The sequence below is a fragment of the Daphnia magna genome, linkage group LG3 (genome assembly GCF_020631705.1).
Source record: "Daphnia magna isolate NIES linkage group LG3, ASM2063170v1.1, whole genome shotgun sequence".
Classification (NCBI taxonomy): Eukaryota; Metazoa; Arthropoda; class Branchiopoda; order Diplostraca; family Daphniidae; genus Daphnia; species Daphnia magna.
Window position 1 is genome coordinate 10,898,402 of NC_059184.1, and position 21,226 is coordinate 10,919,627.

General features: G+C 42.8%; 1 protein-coding gene and 1 pseudogene across 1 annotated transcript; one reads left to right on the top strand and one right to left on the bottom strand.

The window, feature by feature from the left end:
• Window positions 1–6,984: 6,984 nt before the first annotated feature.
• Window positions 6,985–9,972, top strand: LOC123470677. The gene has a single exon (XM_045171229.1). It carries the CDS (start codon window positions 6,985–6,987, stop codon window positions 9,970–9,972), a length of 2,988 nt encoding a protein of 995 aa, XP_045027164.1.
• Window positions 9,973–15,066: 5,094 nt separating this feature from the next.
• Window positions 15,067–18,022, bottom strand: LOC123470722 (annotated as a pseudogene).
• Between the last annotated feature and the right edge of the window lie 3,204 nt (window positions 18,023–21,226).

The following is a 21,226-nucleotide window of genomic DNA, read 5'->3' on the forward strand; positions in this document are numbered from 1 at the left end:
TTAATTTAAAATTTTCCATAATTGGTGATTTTCTGTTTAATCTAGACAGATTTACAAATAAATGGGCGAATTACACATAATTGGCAACGATGACTCAATATTAACAATAGATAACAATAGTCAAGAGTAACTGATGAATGTTTTTTGAATTTTTTGAATTTTTGAATTTACCTACTATAATTGGGATTGGGGTTTAGAATGACATAAATAGACCACTGATTTTTAAAGGTAAAATTTTTACTCTCTCACGCCCTCTTTTTATGCAAAATTGCCAAATTTGAAACTTTCTTACACACCGGACACGCTTGGTGTGACGGTTTACATATATATTAACAAAAGTTAGGTTTATTGTAAAAAGCATCTTCTTCTACAACTGTATAAAAAAATTTCAATCAAACAAAATCAAGACCCCCCACCGACTCTTACCCATTTTTTGTCTAGTAATAAATAAGTAAAATAGCTTAGTTAACTTACCTTAGCGATAATTTAGAAAATTATTCAGCAAACAACTCTTGATATTGCTTGAATCTTGCTCAAATATTGCTCTTGAAATTCATTTATACATTTTTTAGGTTATTTTGTAATGACATGTATTTTGTCAGTGATAATCTTAATTCCTCGTTCCTCACTATAATTTACGACTTGTAGTTCATTAATAAAGTTTTTAAAGGTACGATATTTTTCTAATAAAGACCAATACTCAACAAGGAACTGTAGCCAGTCAGTTTGGCTATTACTGAGACGCATCAATGAAAAAAGAAGCGAAGACCTTGGGCCTATTAAAGAAGATAATAAAGGGAGTTCTATTTGAAACATGGGGAATTTCGGCTTTCCTAGGATGAAAGTCTTTGGTCCTGGAGTGTTAAAAAATGTTTCGGCAAGTATCGACAAAGTGAAACTTGACTATTCTTCATTAAAGATGGCGAGGATTATCAGTTCTTCGGTCAAGAACCAATAATGTCTTTTACACGATTTCAAGCATAGCTAGATACATCATCACTTCTTCTATGTACCAGAACATGGTCTTAAAGAAGTTGAAATCATTGACATGGGCAAAGCATGCAATAAGAGAACGAAGAAAGGTTTTCGTGTAGAATTAAGCTATAAAATTCGAAATTTTTTTTACTTGGGAACATTCAATATATTTCAGTTATAAGCGTTGAGACAGCATAAAAATTTTCAGGAGATAGATCACTTTCCTCATAAATCTAGCGTGACGTAGAGCCCCTGGCTTCCAAAACTGAAATCGAGGTCGGCTTTCAAAATCTGTCCTCAGGAAAAACCAGTCAACTCCAGTAATTCCCTATAATCTTGATCGATGCATTCTTCTCCCCAGCGTATTACTTCTGAAGTTGTCTGCCAGATATTAGAGGTATCGTCGATCAGCCAATCAAATAGCTGCAAATCATTTAGATCGTGGCTGAAACTTTTCCAGTTAGACTGAAACCACTTGAACAGTATCTCGTCAGGCCTAACAGTTTTCCCCGGTAGATCTTGCCAGCTATTTTCCATGTGCACTTCGTATACATGGTGATGGCATGCGAGCCACAAAAGCGAACAATTTACTTCTTTCTCAATCAAAACCGCGCATCCATTACAGAGTCCGGTGTTGCTTGCCGTCGTATCAAACATTAACAAATCAAACACATCATCCTTCACCTCCCAATGTTTCAGCATATTTATGAAAGCATTCTTTTGCGACAATCCTGTTGCGTCGCCCATTGGAGGAATCCTGATTATCTTAGGGGTACTTACTGAAAAGAAGACATAATACTAATAATCAAAGTATGGAGGTAAAACATTAATAGGAGAGACCGGGGCTCCTTGGACTTTGGGGTTGCATGGTTTTTTTATGTTATTCAAAAACCAGTTGTAAAAAAAACTTTTGTTTGCACTGGCTTATTGCAAATGCCAAAAAACTTCGGGGGAAGAATTTTCGTTAGTTAAAACGCCTTTATTGTTTAGTAAGAACGAAATTTAAAAACAGGTACCTGAAATTGTTAAATTTTTAATTTTTATTTTTTAGATAGTTTTTTAGTGTAAGTAAGAAAAAAAATCTAAAATAGTAACACTTGTAGAAAACTTTATTCTACATTTTTCTACACTTATCTTAATTCTACTGGGTGTCCTATTTCTCTAGAAGCTTTAAGTTTATTTGCAAAGAAATTTGGGGTAAGTTGGCTCTGACACCTACGGGGTTGTTTGGCAGTGTTCGCCGAACTGAAGGAGAGGAGTTATGGGAGGAGCTGAATAGACATTTGGTTGAAAATAATATGTATTAATTGATAAACAAAGGGTGAAACTTTTTTTTTTTACAATTGGAATGCCGTTTTTCACGAAGGCCATGTTCAGAATGCAGATTGCTCCTGGTTTTTTTTTTAAATATGAGGTTCTTAGAAATCAATCTATTTTTTAAAGTAATCGATAATTAATAGAACCATCCTCCATCAGCCCAATTACGATAATTTAACAAGAAAGCAGATTTATATAATTTTTTACACATAAAGTGATATTTTTATTTAGAATTTAGCACTAAAATACAAAACATGATTTTTATAAATTGTATATTAAAAGAATGACAATTTATTTTATTCAAAACCAACGAGGGTCCATTCAACCCCACTATTTTTGGGTTTTCCATGAATGGGGGTTTACACTATAAATTTTTTATCTACGGGAGTGTGACACCAGCAACCTCCGACACTAGCTACCTGGGGGGTCGACATCAGCTACCCTTTTTTTACGACACTAGCTACCCATGACACTGGCTACCCATGTTTCCCGACATAAGCTACCCAAAAACTTTATTTTCTTTAGTGGTTTGAAATAAACGCTTGTATTTTATAACAGTTATGTATTTCATGAATCAGTAAAAAATTCTTGGTGATAAATACGCAATATAAATAGTCAAGTCAAATACAAACAATAAATTCAATTGGCAAATTACTGGTTAATTTTGACTGTGAAAAGGACTTCGTCGGCGCAATCTGGACAGCATCTGTTGTCTTCTTGAATGATGGTCGCACATCCATCGCAGAGTTGGTAACCACAGCGGATAAAGCGGCTCTGGCAGTAGGAGCCCTGGGTACTGCTGGTGCGCGAACTGATCCAGCTGACGTGGAAGCGACCGCTGTCTGTGTCCGACGAACTGATCCGGCTAATGTGGAAGCGACCACTGTTGGTATACGGCAAACGGGTCTTGCGTCGACCACGTAATCTGATGAAAGTCGAATGGGCAGCTGGCGCAATCGAGAAGACCGTTGATGATTCGAGTCGTTCAGGTGAACGGTGGTTGCGGATACATCGGTGGTTGCGGATGCATCAGCGTATTCTATAGGATCGACGTGTTCGGTCAGATAGGTTGCGTCTTCCGTTGCGACAGCATCGTCTACATGCTCGGCAAGTGAAAGTGTAGCGAGCGGCTCTCTAGGTGTCCGGTTGAATCCTGCTGTGTAACGGATTCTTTCCTGAAGAAGGGGTTCGGCAGTCAGAGCCATGGTTGTCTTAGACTACAAATAAAAAAATAATTTAATAAAGAGCACAATCAGCAGATGGTGTTAGATTTTTACCTTCCAGCTGAGCTCAAGAAATTCTCGACGAGTAAGGTCACCTTGGGTAAATGCGTTCGCATTCTTGGTTATTTCAGCACCTCGAAGCTCATGCTCAGGGGTTCGCCTTCTGCCAGTCTCACCACCATTAACAGCGCAGAAGTAGTCCCGACTCTTTTGGTTTTCGGCATCTAAGACACACATGTTGTATTAGTAACGTGCTAAACGAAGACTAGAAAGATTAAGAATTTACTCAAGAAGTCCCAGAAGTTAAGGTGAAGGCCACGGCAGAGGAAATTGAACCATCCATGCCAAATTTCGATTAAGTTGTTGGTTTGGTCACTTAGACCACAAACGGAGAACGTTCCAGCGCCAACCTTATGAATCCAGTAATCATTGTAGTAACTAAATAGCTTCTTTACCGCTTTTTGAATCGGTTTTGATTCTCGGCGAAGAGCTGCTTTGTAAAAATCCTTGATGTCCTGGTAGTAAATAATAAATATAATAGTTAGATATGTTCCGGCGACAAGCGCTTACCTGCTTTGGCAACGAAGCCATCTCTATGTCGCGCTTCGTTATTGTTTCCCTTCCCTCCATTTATGCTTGTCTGTCCTCCGCCTTTCGATAGTTTCGCTAGTCTTTAGTCTGGAGTCCAGAGTCTGTAGCGTCATTTTTACAGTGTGCATACACAGTCTGCAGCTTCGATTACGTAATACAAGTCTCTACTGTTCTCAGTCCGCCATTTTCGCAAGAAAACGAGACAGGTTCCAAATTCGTGGGAACATTTGGTCCTTCGAACCGGAGTAGAAAAGTGAATTTCCAAGTTTTTATCTCAGCCGTTGAGGCTAGATATCTGGCAATTATTCTACTAGTAAATCCCCAGCAGGCCCTCCTGCACTAGCTTTCAGTTTATCTCCCAGACAAGACCTTCGACAGAAGCGCCCCTTGCTATCAGCATGGCAGAGGCACCAGGATCGTTAAGGGACGGCGAAATAGCCAGAGCTGGAAGCTGCAACTTCATCCCGAGTGGGAACGACATCGAAACGTGGAAGAGACAGCGCAAAGCGACACGTAAGCAAGTAACTACAACCTGTCGTCAAATTGATTCGCTGATTATTTCACACGGATCACGAGGCTCCATCATGGGACTGATCGATCACCTAGGGATGTTGTCGAGCACGGCGACTCGTCTACACACAGACCTACTGAACGCGGAGACCGATAAAACAGAAAATGAGAGACAAGACGCGATCCACCTACGCTACATTCAGCAAATAGGCGAAACTCGGGAATCAGCCCGACAGTATTTGGAATCAAGAGCCAATGAACCGCCTTCAGAAATTCGCTTAATCGTGGCGCAACCCGTTTACTCGTTAGCCCCGTCGTTAATTGGCGAACGACCCGAGGTAGCAGGAGCAGCAGAACTCGCAGTCGCCCAACAGAGAGCCCATGAAGCCCGAATGCAAGCAGATGCCGCACGTGCGGCAGCGGAGGAGGCAGAAAGAGATCTGCAGCGATTAAGCATCGACGATCGAGAAAGCTTTAGTTCCGCCCACTACTACAACCCGATCGCGACACGAAACGTCACTGACTGGCTCCTCCATCCCCGAACAAAATTCGCGCAACCTCCAGCAACTAAGGTAGAAGCACCAGACGACTGGATAGACGCGTACTGTTCCGGTACACTGCCACCGACGGCCAGTCAACGAAAGTTTCGCTCAACAGTAGCGGTAGAATTAGACGTTTTCCATGGGAAATCTCTTGAATGGTTCACATGGATCGACTTATTCCGTGCGCTAGTGCACGATACGGCGAATACGCCCGGCGAGAAGTTAGCGGTGCTAAAACGGTACCTGCGGGGCAACTGCCTGGATGTGATCTACGGCTTGGGCGGCGGGGAACCAGCTTACATGGAAGCACTTACACGTTTGAAGCAAACTTGCGGTAGGCGAGACGTCATGCGAGCCGCTCATCTTCAAGCCCTGGACCAGTTGGAGATCAAGCAAGACCCGGCAACCTTCAAACGATTCGCAGAAAAGGTTCGAACCCACCTTTTCGACCTTAGTAGAATCGGCGAAACGTCGTCAGCTGACCTGATAGAAAGAGTCTGCCAGAGACTTAGCCTACACGATCGTCTCGCCTGGAACGAGGGGAGACGAGGACAAATAGAACATCGGAGCTTGAATGCCTTTGGCTCCTGGCTCTGTAATCGTGCATCCGCCTACCAAAATGCTTACACCCTGGCCGCTGAACAACACGGTACTTCGAATAAGAATGGACGTTTTCGTCAAGCACGGACTCACCAAAGCTCGTCACGTCCATCAGAGGAAGAAACACCCAAGAAACCCAGTTGGGCCTATTGCTTCAAATGTGGAAAGGAGCACCGATTAGCAGACTGTGAAGACTTCAAGGCAATGGCCGTTGGGGAGCGTGTCACGTTCTGTATGAGGCATCGCCTATGTTTCAGCTGTTTTGGAAAGAAACATTCCGCGAGCAACTGTACAACCAAGAGAGCTTGCAGACATCAAGATTGTCCATATTCGCACCACCCATTGCTGCACGACTCCATCAAGGTTTCGACGAATAAGGCACGCTCTACCACCGTGCGGATGAACCGACAACGGGTGGCCTTAGGCATGATGCGGTTGAAGATCCAGGCGGCGGATGGAACTTGGCAAGAAGCCAACGTCTTCGTCGATGAGGGTAGTGATTCCACGCTCATGAGAAGTGCTTTCGCCACTTCTCTCAAGATTCAGGGTACCCCTCAAATTCTTGAAATTGATGGGGCCGGAGGCGTAGTAAACCAGTACAGATCCAGACGCATCCAGTTCCAACTACGCACAGAGACGGACGAAATCGTCACTTTAGAAAGTTCCACCATGAAGGTGGTGGCCAGCCCAACGCCAGTCACCGATTGGAATCGGATGAAGAAAGAATGGGCCCACCTTAGAGATTTACCTACCGGAGAAGTCGGGGGAAGGGTAGACCTTTTAATCGGTACTGACCACATCCACCTGCTAGGAGTTAAAGAAACTAGAGAAGGCAAAGACTACGAACCAATTGCCTCTCGGACAAGGCTCGGCTGGATCATCCGGGGAGTTACCAACAAACACACAACCGTCACAGCAGTTTGTGCCTGCACCATTTCCGGTCGCATTTCCCTAGAAGACGTCGCGGTAGAGATGCGTCGCTTTTGCGATTCGGAAAACTTCGGTACAGAATTCCAAGCGAGATGCTCTCACCAGATGACAACAGAGCTCTGTCAATCGTGAAGGAAAGAATCCGTAAGCTAGATACTGGTTATGAAGTGCCGATCATCTGGAGAGAAGGAGAACCGAATCTCCACAACAATCGTCTGTTAGCCGAAAACCGGCTTAAGAGTTTGTTGAGAAGATTCGACCGAAACCCGAAATTTGAAGAAGATTACCGGAGGGCGATGCAAAAGACATTCGACCAAGGATACGCCTCCCGGCTTTCGGACCCGGCATCTGCCAAATACTTCCTTGCACACCACGGGGTGTACAAAGGATCGAAACTACGAGTCGTATTCGACGCTGCCGCTCCCTTTAGAGGTAAATCACTGAATGATGCTATTTTAAGTGGGCCGGCCCTGCAACCAGCGTTGGCAGCCGTCATCAGCCGATTTCGGCAGGAAGAAGTCGCATGGGCTTCCGACATTGAAGCCATGTTCAGCAAGTTCCGCTTGGCGTCCAGTGACGCTGACTATTTCTGTTTCCTATGGCGAGACAAGGAAACAGACGAACCGACAGTTTGTAGGATGAACCGTTTACCCTTTGGAGCAAGCTGTTCGCCGTTTGTTGCCATCTACGCGGTCCGTCAAATCGTCAAGGATGCCGGGGTAGCAGAACATATTGTCACCGCTGTCCAAGAACGGATGTATGTAGACGACTACTTAAGCTCAGCTCCATCCGTCGTAGAAGCCCTGAGTGAAGCCACCGCTGTCAAGGCAGCACTAGCGAACGCCGATCTCAACTTGCAACGGTGGATCTCTAACTCGCACGAATTCGTGTTAGGAATAACAACCGAAGTCCCCATGGATCAACCGTCATCGCACCCGTTGTCCGGAGATGCGGAGGAAAAGGTGCTCGGCGTCGTTTGGAACACCCATTTGGATACACTCGGGTTTAAGGTCGCAAACTTCCCCGACACCGAGTTTACTCGTATGGCCTTAGTCAGCAACGTAGCTAGCGTTTTCGACCCTCTGGGAACTGCCTCTCCACTCATCGTGAGAGCCAAGATCCGCCTACGAGAACTAGGCCTAAAGGGTTTGAGTTGGACGGATGCTGTAGCCGAAGACGACCAGACATGGTGGAACAAGTGGTTCGTCACTCTTAAACAACTGAAATCAGTAGAAATGCCCCGCTGTTTGCTTCCCGATGGAGCCAATATAGTGTCGTCTGAACTTCACACCTTCTGTGACGCGTCGGAGGAGGCCTACGCTGCCGTAATCTACATCCGCAACGTCTACTCCGACGGTAGGGTAATCGTCCGTCAGGCGAGGGCCGCCAACAAGCTCGCACCGAGGAAGGTCATTTCTGTGCCGAAACTCGAGCTTAACGCAGCACTGCTAGGATCTAGACTGGCAGTGACAGTCCAATCCGCCCTGACAATCAAAATTAAGAAACGGAGATTTTGGACGGACAGCAGCACCGTCCGAAACTGGATTCGCGCCACAGCCGCCAATTACCAGGTCTTCGTCAGCAACCGCGTCGGCGAGATCCAGACTATCACAGAGTCAGAAGAATGGCGATTCGTCCCTGGTATTCTCAATCCAGCCGATGCTGCCACCCGCTCTACTCTAGACGGGAAGACATTTCCTACCCTCTGGATAGACGGACCGAACTTCCTAGTTCTCTCGGAAGATGAATGGCCCGTGGATCTACCATGGATGGTCAGTACGGAAGAAATTCGGATGAGTCGGGTTTGTCAAGCGACAAATCAAAGTGTCGTGTTCGACTGGACGAGCGTCGAGGTGAAACCTAGTGACGTAGCCGCTCTCTTCAAGTTGGATGCAAGATTTCTTGACCTCGTCAGACGCTGCCAGAGTGAGGTTTACGCCGAAGAGTTGCAGCGTATCAAGAAGGGAAAGCCGCTCCACACTACCTCCAGTCTGCTAGCGTTAGCTCCAGTACTCGATCCCGACGGAATCTTGCGTCTTGGAGGCAGAGCGAGCCGAGCAAAGCTACCTTACGATCAGCTTCATCCTCCCCTCCTTCCAGGAAAGCACCCGTTTTCGAAGATGATCATCGGTGCTTTCCACGAACATCTGAAGCACGTAGGAACGGATTTCTTACTAACCTACATACGACAACATTTCTGGATCACCGGCGGAAGAGAAGCAGTGAAAAAGGCCCGCCGTGACTGTGTGATCTGTCGCCGTAATCGAGCCAAGCCTGGAGAGCAATACATGGCTGATCTACCGGAATCGCGTCTGGACGCAGGATCGCTTCCTTTTACCAGGACTGCTGTCGATCTGTTCGGTCCGTTTGATGTGAGTCTCTACCGAAATCGGACAGCTAAACGTTGGGGTGTCCTTTTTACTTGCATGGTGACGCGGGCAATATTTCTTGAATTAGTGCCGTCGCTTTCTAGTCCGGATTTCTTGCTTTCTCTGCGAAAATTCATCGCGATGTACCGAAAGCCTGCCGTTATTCACTCCGACCACGGAACAAACTTCGTGGGCGCGGAACGTGAGCTGCGAGAAGCAGTAGAAGCTCTACACGCTTCTGAAGGAATCCCAGAATTTATGAAAGATTCCGGCATCGAGTGGACCTTTCAGCCGCCGCGTACTCCGCATTTTGGTGGAATTCATGAGTCTTTGGTGAAATCAACCAAACGAGCGCTTTATAGAGCGTTAGAACAAGAAGGAAATAGTCTTCGGTATCCCTCCGAAGACTTACTCCGTACCCTATTATACGAAGTCGCAGGATTACTCAACACTCGCCCTCTCACCTATGCGAGCTCTGATCCAGCAGATTTCCGCCCATTAACTCCGAACGATTTCCTGAATCGTTCTCCTACCGCTTATCCTCCAGCCGGGACATTCGGGGATGCTCCGCCGCGAGATCACTACCGCTATCTACAGCGAGTCCTCAACCTTTTCTGGGACTTGTGGAAAACGGTCTACTTACAATCTCTCGCGGCAAGGAAGAAATGGAAGACGAAGCAACCGAATTTTGAAGTCGGCGACGTCGTCCTCGAAATCAACAAGAGTCTTAGCCGTGGCGTATGGAACATCGGACACATCGTAAAGGTGTTCCCGGGATCAGAGTCTGTTGCGTCATTTTTACAGTGTGCATACACAGTCTGCAGCTTCGATTACGTAATACAAGTCTCTACTGTTCTCAGTCCGCCATTTTCGCAAGAAAACGAGACAGGTTCCAAATTCGTGGGAACAAGATAGATATAAGTACGCTGAGTTTTAAAAACATACTTGATATCCAAGTATTATGTCATCAGCTGGAAGGAGAGCCAGTTGTCGCAGCTCTTGGACAATCCGCTTAACTGTTTGGCCAACCCCATTCAAACCCAGTTTCTGTGCTCTACGTCTGATAGCCTATGGTGGACCACAGTTTGCATTTAGTTTAACATTTATGAAAAGAAAAAATGTATGTAAAAGACATTGCGTTGCAGTAGTGGAAAAAGCAGCCTACGCATCCAGGGAACCTTGAAGACCGTCTTCGAAGTCGGTCATTGTTCGCTCAATGTTGAAGGTTAAATTAGGATAATCTTCTTTGATTACGTCAATATTTTTCTGCATCTGCTGAAGGATTAATAATTGTGCAACTCTCAACAAGACTAATTGTCGTTACCTTGTTTTCAAAACTAAGCTGTATAGTTAGGAGCTGTTTAAACTTCTTCGGCAGACTCCGAAAGGTTCCATCTGATTGAAGTTCAGTCACGTTCGCAAGTTCGGGAGTTAGGGAAGGGGGGAGAAACACAAGCGCTTCCCCTTCGCCATTCACCGTTTCCACATTACCGCGATAGAAAGATTTACCGTCCAAAGTCAAACTGAAACATACAAGTTGTGTTAGATTCATCAATTAAGAAACTAGGCACCAATAGTCAAACATACCCAAGTTCAGGATTTGCCTTCAGAAGCTCGGCAGCCATAGAAACCGATTGTGGGATAGCAGGTAGCCGCTCTCGCTTCTTGCGCTGAATTCGACGTTGGACTGCTTCACTGAACCCAATGTTCCCCGAATGACTGAATGAAAACAGGATTAAAATGAAGGTGAAATTAGAATAGAATGAACATGAAAGATTAGATAGTTCAATGATTACGCATCGTGGAGCGAACGCGATCAAAAATACACCTGGGGTTCTCCTTTGATCCTTCAGTAGCTTCTACAACTGCATTGATAATGATGAGCTGCTGCTGCTTTTCCAGTTATGGGAAATGATTATGAAAAGGCCTCCCGTCCTTTCGGAAAATTCCTGATGTTTTACACTGTCGGACCCTAGCGTTGCATCCACCATTCCTTGGTTTTTGATTGGTTCAAATGAAAACCTTATCCTTTTTCCTAAATGCACAATAAAATGAAGTAATGAGCAGTCGGTAAATCACATTTTAAAAAAATATCATTCTTACGTTTCTTTGTGAAGGGTGTATATGAAGCCTTTTAACGAGTTGTGGCGCTTGCCATTTTTTTGCATCCAACAACTTCTTGTAACTCTGGATGATCGTCTTCAGTTTTTTTCAAAATGTCTTCGTCAGATTCCAGTTCACCGTTGCCAAGGTCATCTTCATCGTCACAACTAGAGGGTTTTCTTTCGAGAGCTTAACGATCGCTTCGACTCACACGACAGCACATGTTGCTGCTGAGCGAGTTTTAAATGAATTAAAAACGATACAGGCAATGCATTTGTTTTTATTTGTTTTTTTTTCAATGACTCACCCCTTCTCAATTCTATGAATCAGAAATGAAGAGGGGGGTAACAGGACTGACCACCCGACCTTGACTATTGAGCTGCGGCATTCTGATGCGGCATTCTGTGATCCTTCAACTCGCGGCGATTCTTACGGCATTGCATGAAACAAAGAGTATTTGTTGTTTTTAGATTCTGGGTAACTAATAATACATCATTTTCTTGCAAACTGTAAACAGTCTTACCGGCCACTTATTGACACAAAGCGTCTTCTTTGTTACGATCCAGAATGGCCACGAACAGTTTCAAGCGAAACAACTGGATATGCGAGCCTAAAGCATTCATATCTCCGTCTGAGAGAATTTGTTTAGAAACAGAAATTCCTTGCGGAATGTTTGTTGAGAGAGAACAGCCGATAGCTTTGATTATTAATGACGATCGTTATCCTCCGTGTTGGCGAGCGATTTGAACCAACGTTTGCAGCCACTAGACTGTGTCATAAGGGAAGAGGACAAGGAAGAAACTTGATTTTCGCCCAGATTCAAGATTTCACGTAATGATTGCGCACCCACTGAACAAAAGGAAAACACATTGTTAGTAAAATTATCCAGATAATGATGAAAAACACTTTTTACGCCCCCGATGGAGAAGGACCCCATTTTGCGTCGAGTTTCAATATGTAAAAACCTCCGTGCAAATAACGCTGCCGGATGCACGAATGGAATGCCACTAGGACACATATCCATTGAATTGGGTCAGAGCTGATGCAAGTGGACATGACTTTTCATTTCGCCGTTCGAGTTTCCAGGGAATTCGGTTAAGCATCTCTACAATCACTTCACTGTAACCTTTGCTTTCGATTTCGTCAAAAATCGTATTCTTTCCGAGATCTCTTCCGCCACCTTTTGTTTGTGGCCAAAAATTAGTCCTCAGACTGTTGTTGTCTTTGTTGTAGTAACTAGTAGAATGAGCCTTGTAGTTCTGCATACCTCTTTGTATAGAATTAAACGCGCGGAATTACCCCGCCTATTTGTCTCCCTAAATTTTTTAAAATCACACCTAAGATATAAAGGGTAAAAATAAAAAACACTTGTTATTATAAAGCTATATATATATAAATCAAACTTGTTACCATGCGTGGCTTATCGATAGCCAGTTGGTTCAAGAAGATCATGTTATTCAGACCTAGTTATCCCACAACTTATATCATAATGGGTGGTCAACTGTCTTGACTTAACTGAACTATGAATACCAAAACAAGTTAATAACAAGATCTCAGGTTTAATACATCTTAGTATTACAAGTAGCGTATCATACTTACACATGCTTTGAGAAGGATGTTAGACTGTAGAAAAAGTAGTCCCTCCATTTTTTCCTCCTTCATTTTCGAACTTTATATTATGAATTCGTAAGATAATACATGTTTAACAAAGGGAACGAAACAATTAAAAACAGTAACACTCCTCACAAGAGTGTGTCTACTTGGTTAACACACACACAAACTGTGAAACGACAGAATTCTTTTTTTAAAAAAATATTGGGTAACTAATGTCGGGAAACATGGGTAGCCAGTGTCATGGGTAGCTAGTGTCGTAAAAAAAGGGTAGCTGCTATTGACCCCCCCCCCAGGTAGCTAGTGTCGGAGATAGCTGGTGTCCACATCCCTTATCTACACAAATTTTTTACAAATAAAAATAAAAAAAAATCATTAGATAGAAAACCTAGTTGTCTATCGCTGACCACAGAAATATTACAGATATCTTTAGTAAAAGCCGAGACGACGATCGAAAAAAAAAGTACTAATCAGCCCCGGTCTCCCCTTCACAGAAGATGCGCCACTCACTTAAATAGCTACTCGTTCTTCATGTTTCCCTGGAAACATTTTCAGCTTTTTTGAGTCCCAATAAATGACAGCAAATTTTGGTTTGTCTTCTAGCCATTTTTTAAAATATGCTTGACCACCTGTTCATGTTTCACATTGCGTTGACGCCAAGCTGACGACACAGAAAGGGAAAAATCCCCAATATTCCCACCACCGACATTTAGTACTAATTTCGATGTCACCAGGAGTTGGTCTTTGATCGACATACCACATCAGTCGGACACTTCACTTGTCGCTTGTAGAAGGTTCGTCGTCGACACTCAACGAGACAAGCATTTTCTTACGTATCCTTTCTTTTTTTCAGAATCGGCACATAATTTTCCTATTTTTCTTCACAGCCCTCACTGGCTCCGTCGCAAATGTCACTTAGAAGTTTCAAAATATCGTGGTTACTTAGCGCAAATTTCTTTCTCTCTTGCGTCTTATTATAACGACAGGTTCTTCGTTGTTCAATTTTTGTTGTTTCCCGATCGACGCCAGCCATGTAGCCATGTCAACTGCTAAGTTGATTGAGAAGGAATTCATAGTTTTCTTTCCAAGTCGATCCAGTCCGATTCCAAGACGGTTTCAGTTGTTAAAAAACATCGTCACTCGCTATATAAAAAAGCTAATCTAGTACGTTTTGGAATTCACTGAAATTTTTTGTTAGGTTGAGTAAATTTTGTACCATATTTCTTCATCGATTCCCACTTGTGATGAAATTCAGTTGCATAAAAATAACACTTGTTGTCGGTTTAACAGGGATAAATGATCGTCTCCAAATCTCCTCCACTTCACTGCAGACGATTTTAAATATTTGTTTGGAGGAAAGAAGTTGGTTCTCCTCTCTCAAACACATAAACCGGGCAATAATAGCATGATTGGTTGGCAACCTTGCCTTCAGCCGAACTTTGATATTCTAAACGGTGAACGAACTGAACCATGGGATTTTTCGACTTACTTTGAAGATTCGACGTCACACCAACGTCGAATAAAATATCACCCAAAGCAAATTATTTTTTCACATATTCCTTTTCCTCTTCGTTCACCATGGCCCAGTTGATTCTCCTCAGCAGGGAAAAGTTGGCTTCTTCGTTTTGTTGTGATACTAGCGAACGCTTGTTGCTGGCTTGCAAAATCTATTCATCAATTTCAATCGCACACCACCTTTCGAATCTCAATTATTCTTACTCTTGGTAAATAAGATAGCACCAGCGCCCTTGATCTGTCTATTGAGATGGCCCGCCGGCGCTGTCCCAAGTAAAAGGCTACGGGCCTCTCCAGATGACCAGAAATTCTTCGCATTCAGTCCTCTTTTTTCTTTCTCGTTATCTTTCAAAAACAGTACAATCACACAAGTTTTCTCGAAATTCTTCCTTCCTTTCTCTGCAAGAAAAGCGGGTAGGGGGGTGTATTGCACACCTATATTGTTAGACGCACTGTCCACAGGTAACAGTAATGTTTAATATAATTCATGGTGTCGGTAAAGTGCAGGGTGCAGGTGCAGGTTGGACAGGGGGTAAAGTGCGGAACCGGAGTGCAGGGGCCCTGCACTTTCCCCAACCGAGCGGCTCCCTTGGTAAAATGCAGGTTTGGAATTCAACACCAAAATGCAGGTTAGGAATTATTTAGTGTCTACACTCTGTTGCGCGCTGAATCGCGATAAAATAAAATTCAACACACCGAGAGATTAAAACAATTACTTGATTGTATTTTTGGGTAAACATCTTGTTAGGCACTAGGCAGTTGATTGGAAATTGGAATAAACTGAAAAATTAATTTTTCTGAAAAGTTGAGCAAATTCAATCCACTTTAGTAGACTTAAGGGCCTTCATTAATTTTTCTGACAAGTTGAGCAAATCCAATCCACTTTAGTAGACTTAAGGGCCTTCTTTGGAATTTTTTCACATCCATCATGAAACGAGAGTTTGCATGTCTTACAAACAACGAGCAACTTGTACTTTTTTACGACACAGTCTGGATCGTACCAGGGCATCTGACATTTGCAAAATAAATCAAATGAGACGATTTTTTTAGGCCTCCAATTTTTGCATGAAATGGTGGACTTTAACAAGGGGAAGGGCTCCATTTTTTTTTAACAAGAGGCACTCTCTGAGATGATCGCGCATACGGGCAGTGTCTAATCGCATTTCAGATGGATTCAAATTAAAAGCAAGGGCAGTAGGAAATGCGATTGAATATACCCCACAATTTAATCCATCTTTTTGCACTTGACATGGCATAAGAGATATAGTTAGCTTTCCGATTGGTGTCTTGCATAGTTGAGCGATGCAATACACAACGTGAAGATGAGGCTCAGTTGTATCGAGACTATCGTAAAGCAACACGTGATTCGGATTGATTCCGAAACCTTGAGCAGCCATCACCCAATGGTTATTATGTATGTTTATAATCTGAATCCATTTTTGGGAATCAGCTCGATCGAATTGTAAAATGGCTCCCCACTGACAGCTGATTAGGGCGCCAATATCCGAAAACTGTTGTCTGAGTAATCCCATCGCCCCATTGATGCTTAAATCAGTAAGCCAGTTATTAGGACCAACTTCATTAGGAATGTCATTGGATAAGATAAGCATTCCGACCCGCTTGTCATTGTTTTTTGTTCTCTTGTTTTTTTTTTGGGGGGATGGGGTTGGTTTCGTCAGATCTTCTACCTCCACAGGCCTTTTGTTTTTAAGACCACGACGAGGGACGTTAGTGTTTGTGGTTTCAGCTAAAGTCTAAGAAAAAAAACTGTTTATAAGACACGATAACGATTGATTAGTTAATTTCATACTCTTTAGTGGGTCCTGCAATAGAAGTGCTTTCTTCGGAAATACGTCGATCTTCATCTTTTTTAATAGGAACGTTGGATATAGGATCGTCGGGTCCTGCAATAGAGGTGCTTTCTTCGGAAATACGTTGATCTTCATCTGTTTTAATAGGAACGTTGGATACAGGATCGTCGGGTACTGCAATAGAGGTGCTTTCTTCGGAAATACGTTGATCATCATCTGTTTTAGTAGGAACGTTGGATACAGGATCGTCGGTCTTCTCACTCGTTTTCTAGTTGAAAGTGTTCACGTTACCAATAGATCAAAACAGAATGAGTTGTAATTTTAAAGATATCCTACTTTTTCACAAGGAACAACATTCTCATTGTCTTTAGTGGATATTCCAGGTGGTTTGCATGAATTGGTATTGCTGGGTTCAGGTTGATACTTTTTAAAAACGTCGATCAGTCTCTTAATTGTAATGTAGGGTGGTTCATTGACATCGAGGCTTTCGAGTTCGTTGGTAAAATCATCCATTAGCGAATTGAAGTCCGAAGATAATCGATAGTTTAACCTCACTTTGAGGTAGCTCTGTTCAATTGTTTTTTAAATTTTTGCGTCTCCAATTCCTGTTAACTTCTTACGGCAAGCTGAAAGTAACTAAAATCCCAAAAAAAGAAGAGGTAAAATTTTTGGAGAGTAACAGGTAATTAAATGGAGTTGACATGCCTTTACAAACTGCGCAGTATACTTCTGGGGCGATCCGTCATCTTTTGCACTGCCAGCGTCATCTTTTGATTTTCGATCAACATCGGCATACCTTGGCGTCTTGCGACCAGATAATTTATCTGCTTTCTGTCGGTTTTGCTTTAACAATAGCGTTGCATTTGGTTTTTTAGTTTTGCTGTTATGAAATCCTATCGACAGTTGCGCTGCTAAAATATGCGCACATATCCTTGTCGGGTTTGCAAGAGAATTTCACAATCGGGAAAAGCCGAACCAACCTTGGTTCTGTAACAGCGTGGATCGTAAATGTTTGTCTTGAAGTATTGAGTTCAACTCTATTTCCTTCAATGAATGCGACTGCTCGCTCATAACAAGACTGCAGAGCTGTCTTGTTATTAGGAAGCTCAACTTTTTCCGATGCTGCTGGTTGTGAGTCCTGGCACTGAATGTCAAACACAGAAAAAAGGTAGCACAGTGTGGATGAATAGAAAGTCGATAGGATCTTTTTTCAGAAAGTTGTGTTATTAGCCTACCATTTTTTCAGCTTTCTTGACAGCATCTTTAACATCACTCATAATTTGATCCGCCGTTTTAATCTCCTTTAGTTGCGGACTATCTTTTTCTAAGTTGTAAGTCCCTGTTAAATGATCACACAAGGTATGTTCACCTCCGATATTGTGTCTAGAACAAATAAAAAAAAACAATTAGCTTAAAATATATATAAAAGTGAAAATAGCGGATATACCTCGAACGCATTATTTGAGTATCGTATGAATGGAACAAACGATAGAGAATCAAGATCATAACGTCAATTGCTGATTCTTTCCAATCGGTGAACTGTTTCATGACTCGGTTAAACAACTCTGATCGGTTAGTTGTAACTGAATCCACCCCATATTTAGAAAATGACCAGCGACCAATTCGATCGATGTCAGGGTGGATATTGTCGTAGAAGTAGGCATAGAAGAACTGAAAGCAATTACAATTTAGTTGACAACTACTGTTTAACATGATCATGTTGGTGAACTAATTCAATTTTTATCAGGTTACTCACCTTGTCCCAAGTAACCGACATGCTCAATAATAATTCCATATACTCTTCCTTAGAGGATGCCCTAATTAAGGTGTAGATGTCGTCAATGTATTTTTGTTGCTGCTTCCGTTTTCCAATGTTAATCAAAGCCAATTTTCGACGACAGTCGGATATAACGTGATTCCAGCATCGATATGCATCAACATTAGGAAAATGTTCCTTGAGGGCATTTTCAATCGCAGTTTCGTCATCAGTAATAAAGAAAATCTTTTCTGGATTTTTTAGTTCGGGAATCAACTTCGCTACTTCTCGGAAGAAAACATCGTGGCAATCCTGCAGTTTGCGTTCGTGTAGCATGTAAATGACTGGGATGAGGGGTTTTTCTTCAAACTCGGTCTCGACAAAAATCAGAACAGTGCAGTAAAAATCTCCTATCATCGACGGTTAGCATTTGATTTGGTAAATCTTTTCTACCCAAAATTGCACGTAATTTAGTGAGCAAAGCGTCATTGTAACCAAAAACAACCACGTTAGGTAACAGCCGATAATACGTTATAAATTCCTTTACTTCAGCTTTCAAGTCGATGATGTTGTAAAACGCGTCATGATAAAAGCGATCACTTCTTCTTTGATTCTTTTTTATGTTGCTAACTTGTTCTACATCACGTGGAGCGTCGATTAAATGTCGGATTAGATCTTTTGGCCCCTCAGTAAGCAGTTTTCTAAAGATCGTGCTAGGAGCTCCATTTTGCTTCCGTATTTCATCAAATAAATCAGGATTGGTACGAACGTACGGCGTCGTTAGTTTTGCCTTCCATTTCGAGTTGCCGTGTGGAAACTGAGTCACAACAGTATCGTCTCCGCAATAACGGATAAATTTTCTAGATGGAATGTCCGGATGACAATACACTGACCGAGTGAAGTCACTGGTCGTTGGATACTTTCCATCTTTCTTCGGCCAAGTTATTAACAGAAAATACGTTGCCCGTATTCCAGAATTGAAGGTATGACATCCGTTGTTTCGCCAACGATATCCATCAGCCCTCCATCCATCTACACATATCATATATAATAGGATATATAAATAGGAGAATCATGTTTACAAAATTGAACCATTTAATTGCTAGTTCACGTGGTGTGTAGAATTGCTTAAATGGTGTCTTAAGAAACCACAAATAAAAAAAGGCTTGTTCACACCGGACACAAGCTACAATAAGAGTCCATGCTGATGCAAACGTAAATTGGAAGCTTATTTCAAGAGTGAACCAGGCTAAAGATCAAAGAGCTCTTACCACCTCCGTCGAACAAGTATGAATGCCCACCCTTGGGATTGATAGGCTGAATCGAAATCGCGTTAGCTGTGTTGAAGATGTCCAATGTTGGTATAAAAGTCGTGTTTGCACGGTCCTCGGTAACAGAATCATCATCACTTTGATCACTATCACTGGCTTCCTTCTTCGACATAACGTCAACCTGTCGCTCTACTGGGCAAGAACTAACTAAACTACTTAAAGTGTCGATTACTCTAGTGGGAGGCCTCCGGGGAAATATAAGGATGCTACTGGTCAATTCAGGAGAAATGGAAAGGAGGGGAGCGTAAGAAGTGTCTGGGGATTCAATTGTTTTGTTTAAAAAGGCGTAAAAATAGACATTAAAAAAACCTTTAAATCATGAAATGCGATTTATATTTTAACAAAGTAACAATTTGATACAATTAAAGATTCAACGAAACAATATTATAAATGTTAAAAAGCACTTTAACACATTACGACTGACGGAATGATTTGGCTGCTGAAAGAAGGCACATCCAGGCACGTCCCAGCTGGCTGCTAGCCGCTGCAGGAAGTGACGATCATGAACTTTAACAAAATAAAAATGAAAAAAACGAAGTTTCAATGTAATTAAATTATTACACAACCAGTTATTAAGACATTAAACCTTACCTGCTCTTTCTGTGAGCAGCATATGGGCCTGCATTTTACCCACCTACCTGCACGCCGCACCCTGCACTCCGGGTTCCGCACTTTACCCCCCGTCCAACCTGCACCTGCACCCTGCAATTTACCGACACCCACGAAAATTTCAATACTTTACTTGAGCGTGCGCCAATTAAAAGCAAAATATGTCCCGTGCTACTCGCAATCGTACCCCTCGTCGTGCAAAATCTTGAGATTCACTACCACACGTGCGCCGTGCTCGATCCTGGTAGCGAAGCAACGCTGGTGAAAGCGAGTCTTGCGGCAAAACTTAGACTAAAGGACAATTCATTCCAAATTAGATTCGGCTCCTTTCATCAGTCCGTACTGATGAACTCGTCTCTCGTCAGTTTTTCTGTCGTATCCAAAAATAATGTTACATCCCTCAGCATTAACAACGCGTTCACAGTGCCAGATATCCAGCTCTCCTTTCGAACCTTCATTAGCCAACGTTAAAGGCCAACTGGCCACATCTACAAAACCTAGACCTACCACCCACCGACTCAGAGAAAGTTGAATTGTTGATGGGAATGGACATAATTAAGGCGCATCGAATAGTAGAATTCGCTCAACCCCCGACAATGAATGCGCTCCTTCCGCCATTCAAACGCCGTTCGAATGGACAGTAATAGGGAAGATACCAGCGAACCTGATCCACGGGCCAAGTAGAAAGAGCAGAGTGCAAGTAAATTACATTTCCGAAGACATACCCTTGATTAAAATTATAGAAAAATTCTACACCACAGAATCGTTAGGAACTAACTTGCGAGCACCGAAGGTAATTTCAAAAGATGACGCTCGAGTTCTGAAAATTTTAGAAACCTCCGCTATTTGAGTGAACTACGACGAACTAGACAAGCCAGTGAGAAGGGTGTGGTACCTACCACATCATTTCGTTATCAACCCAAACAAACCCCAAAAAATCAGAGTCGTGTTCGACTGTTCTGCCAAGTTTAAAAAAGTCTGTTTAAACGATTTTCTTTTGCGTGGCCCCGTTTTACTATCAAATCTCGTCGGCGTTTTATTGCGGGGCCGCCAATTCAAATATTCCATATCGGCGAATATCGAAGGAATGTACCACAGGATCAGCGTGAACCCAAAAGACCAGCCTATGTTGAGATTCGTCTGGCGCAGGCCAGGAAGCGGCGAGCAGATTATAACGCTGCAGTGACAACCCAAGTGTTTGGAGCCAATTTTTCCCCGACGTAAGCCTTTTGGGTGCTCCAGCATGCAGTCAACGAAAATAAGCAATTCCCGATAGTAGCAGCAAAACTTCGCGATGATTTTTACGCAGATAATCTTTGTGATTCATTTGAATCGGAAGAAGAAGCAATAAAATTTTCAAAGGATGCAATTGAATCCTTAGCACTCGGTGAATTTCGTCTCACAGCCTTCACATCGTCATCGAAAAAGGTATT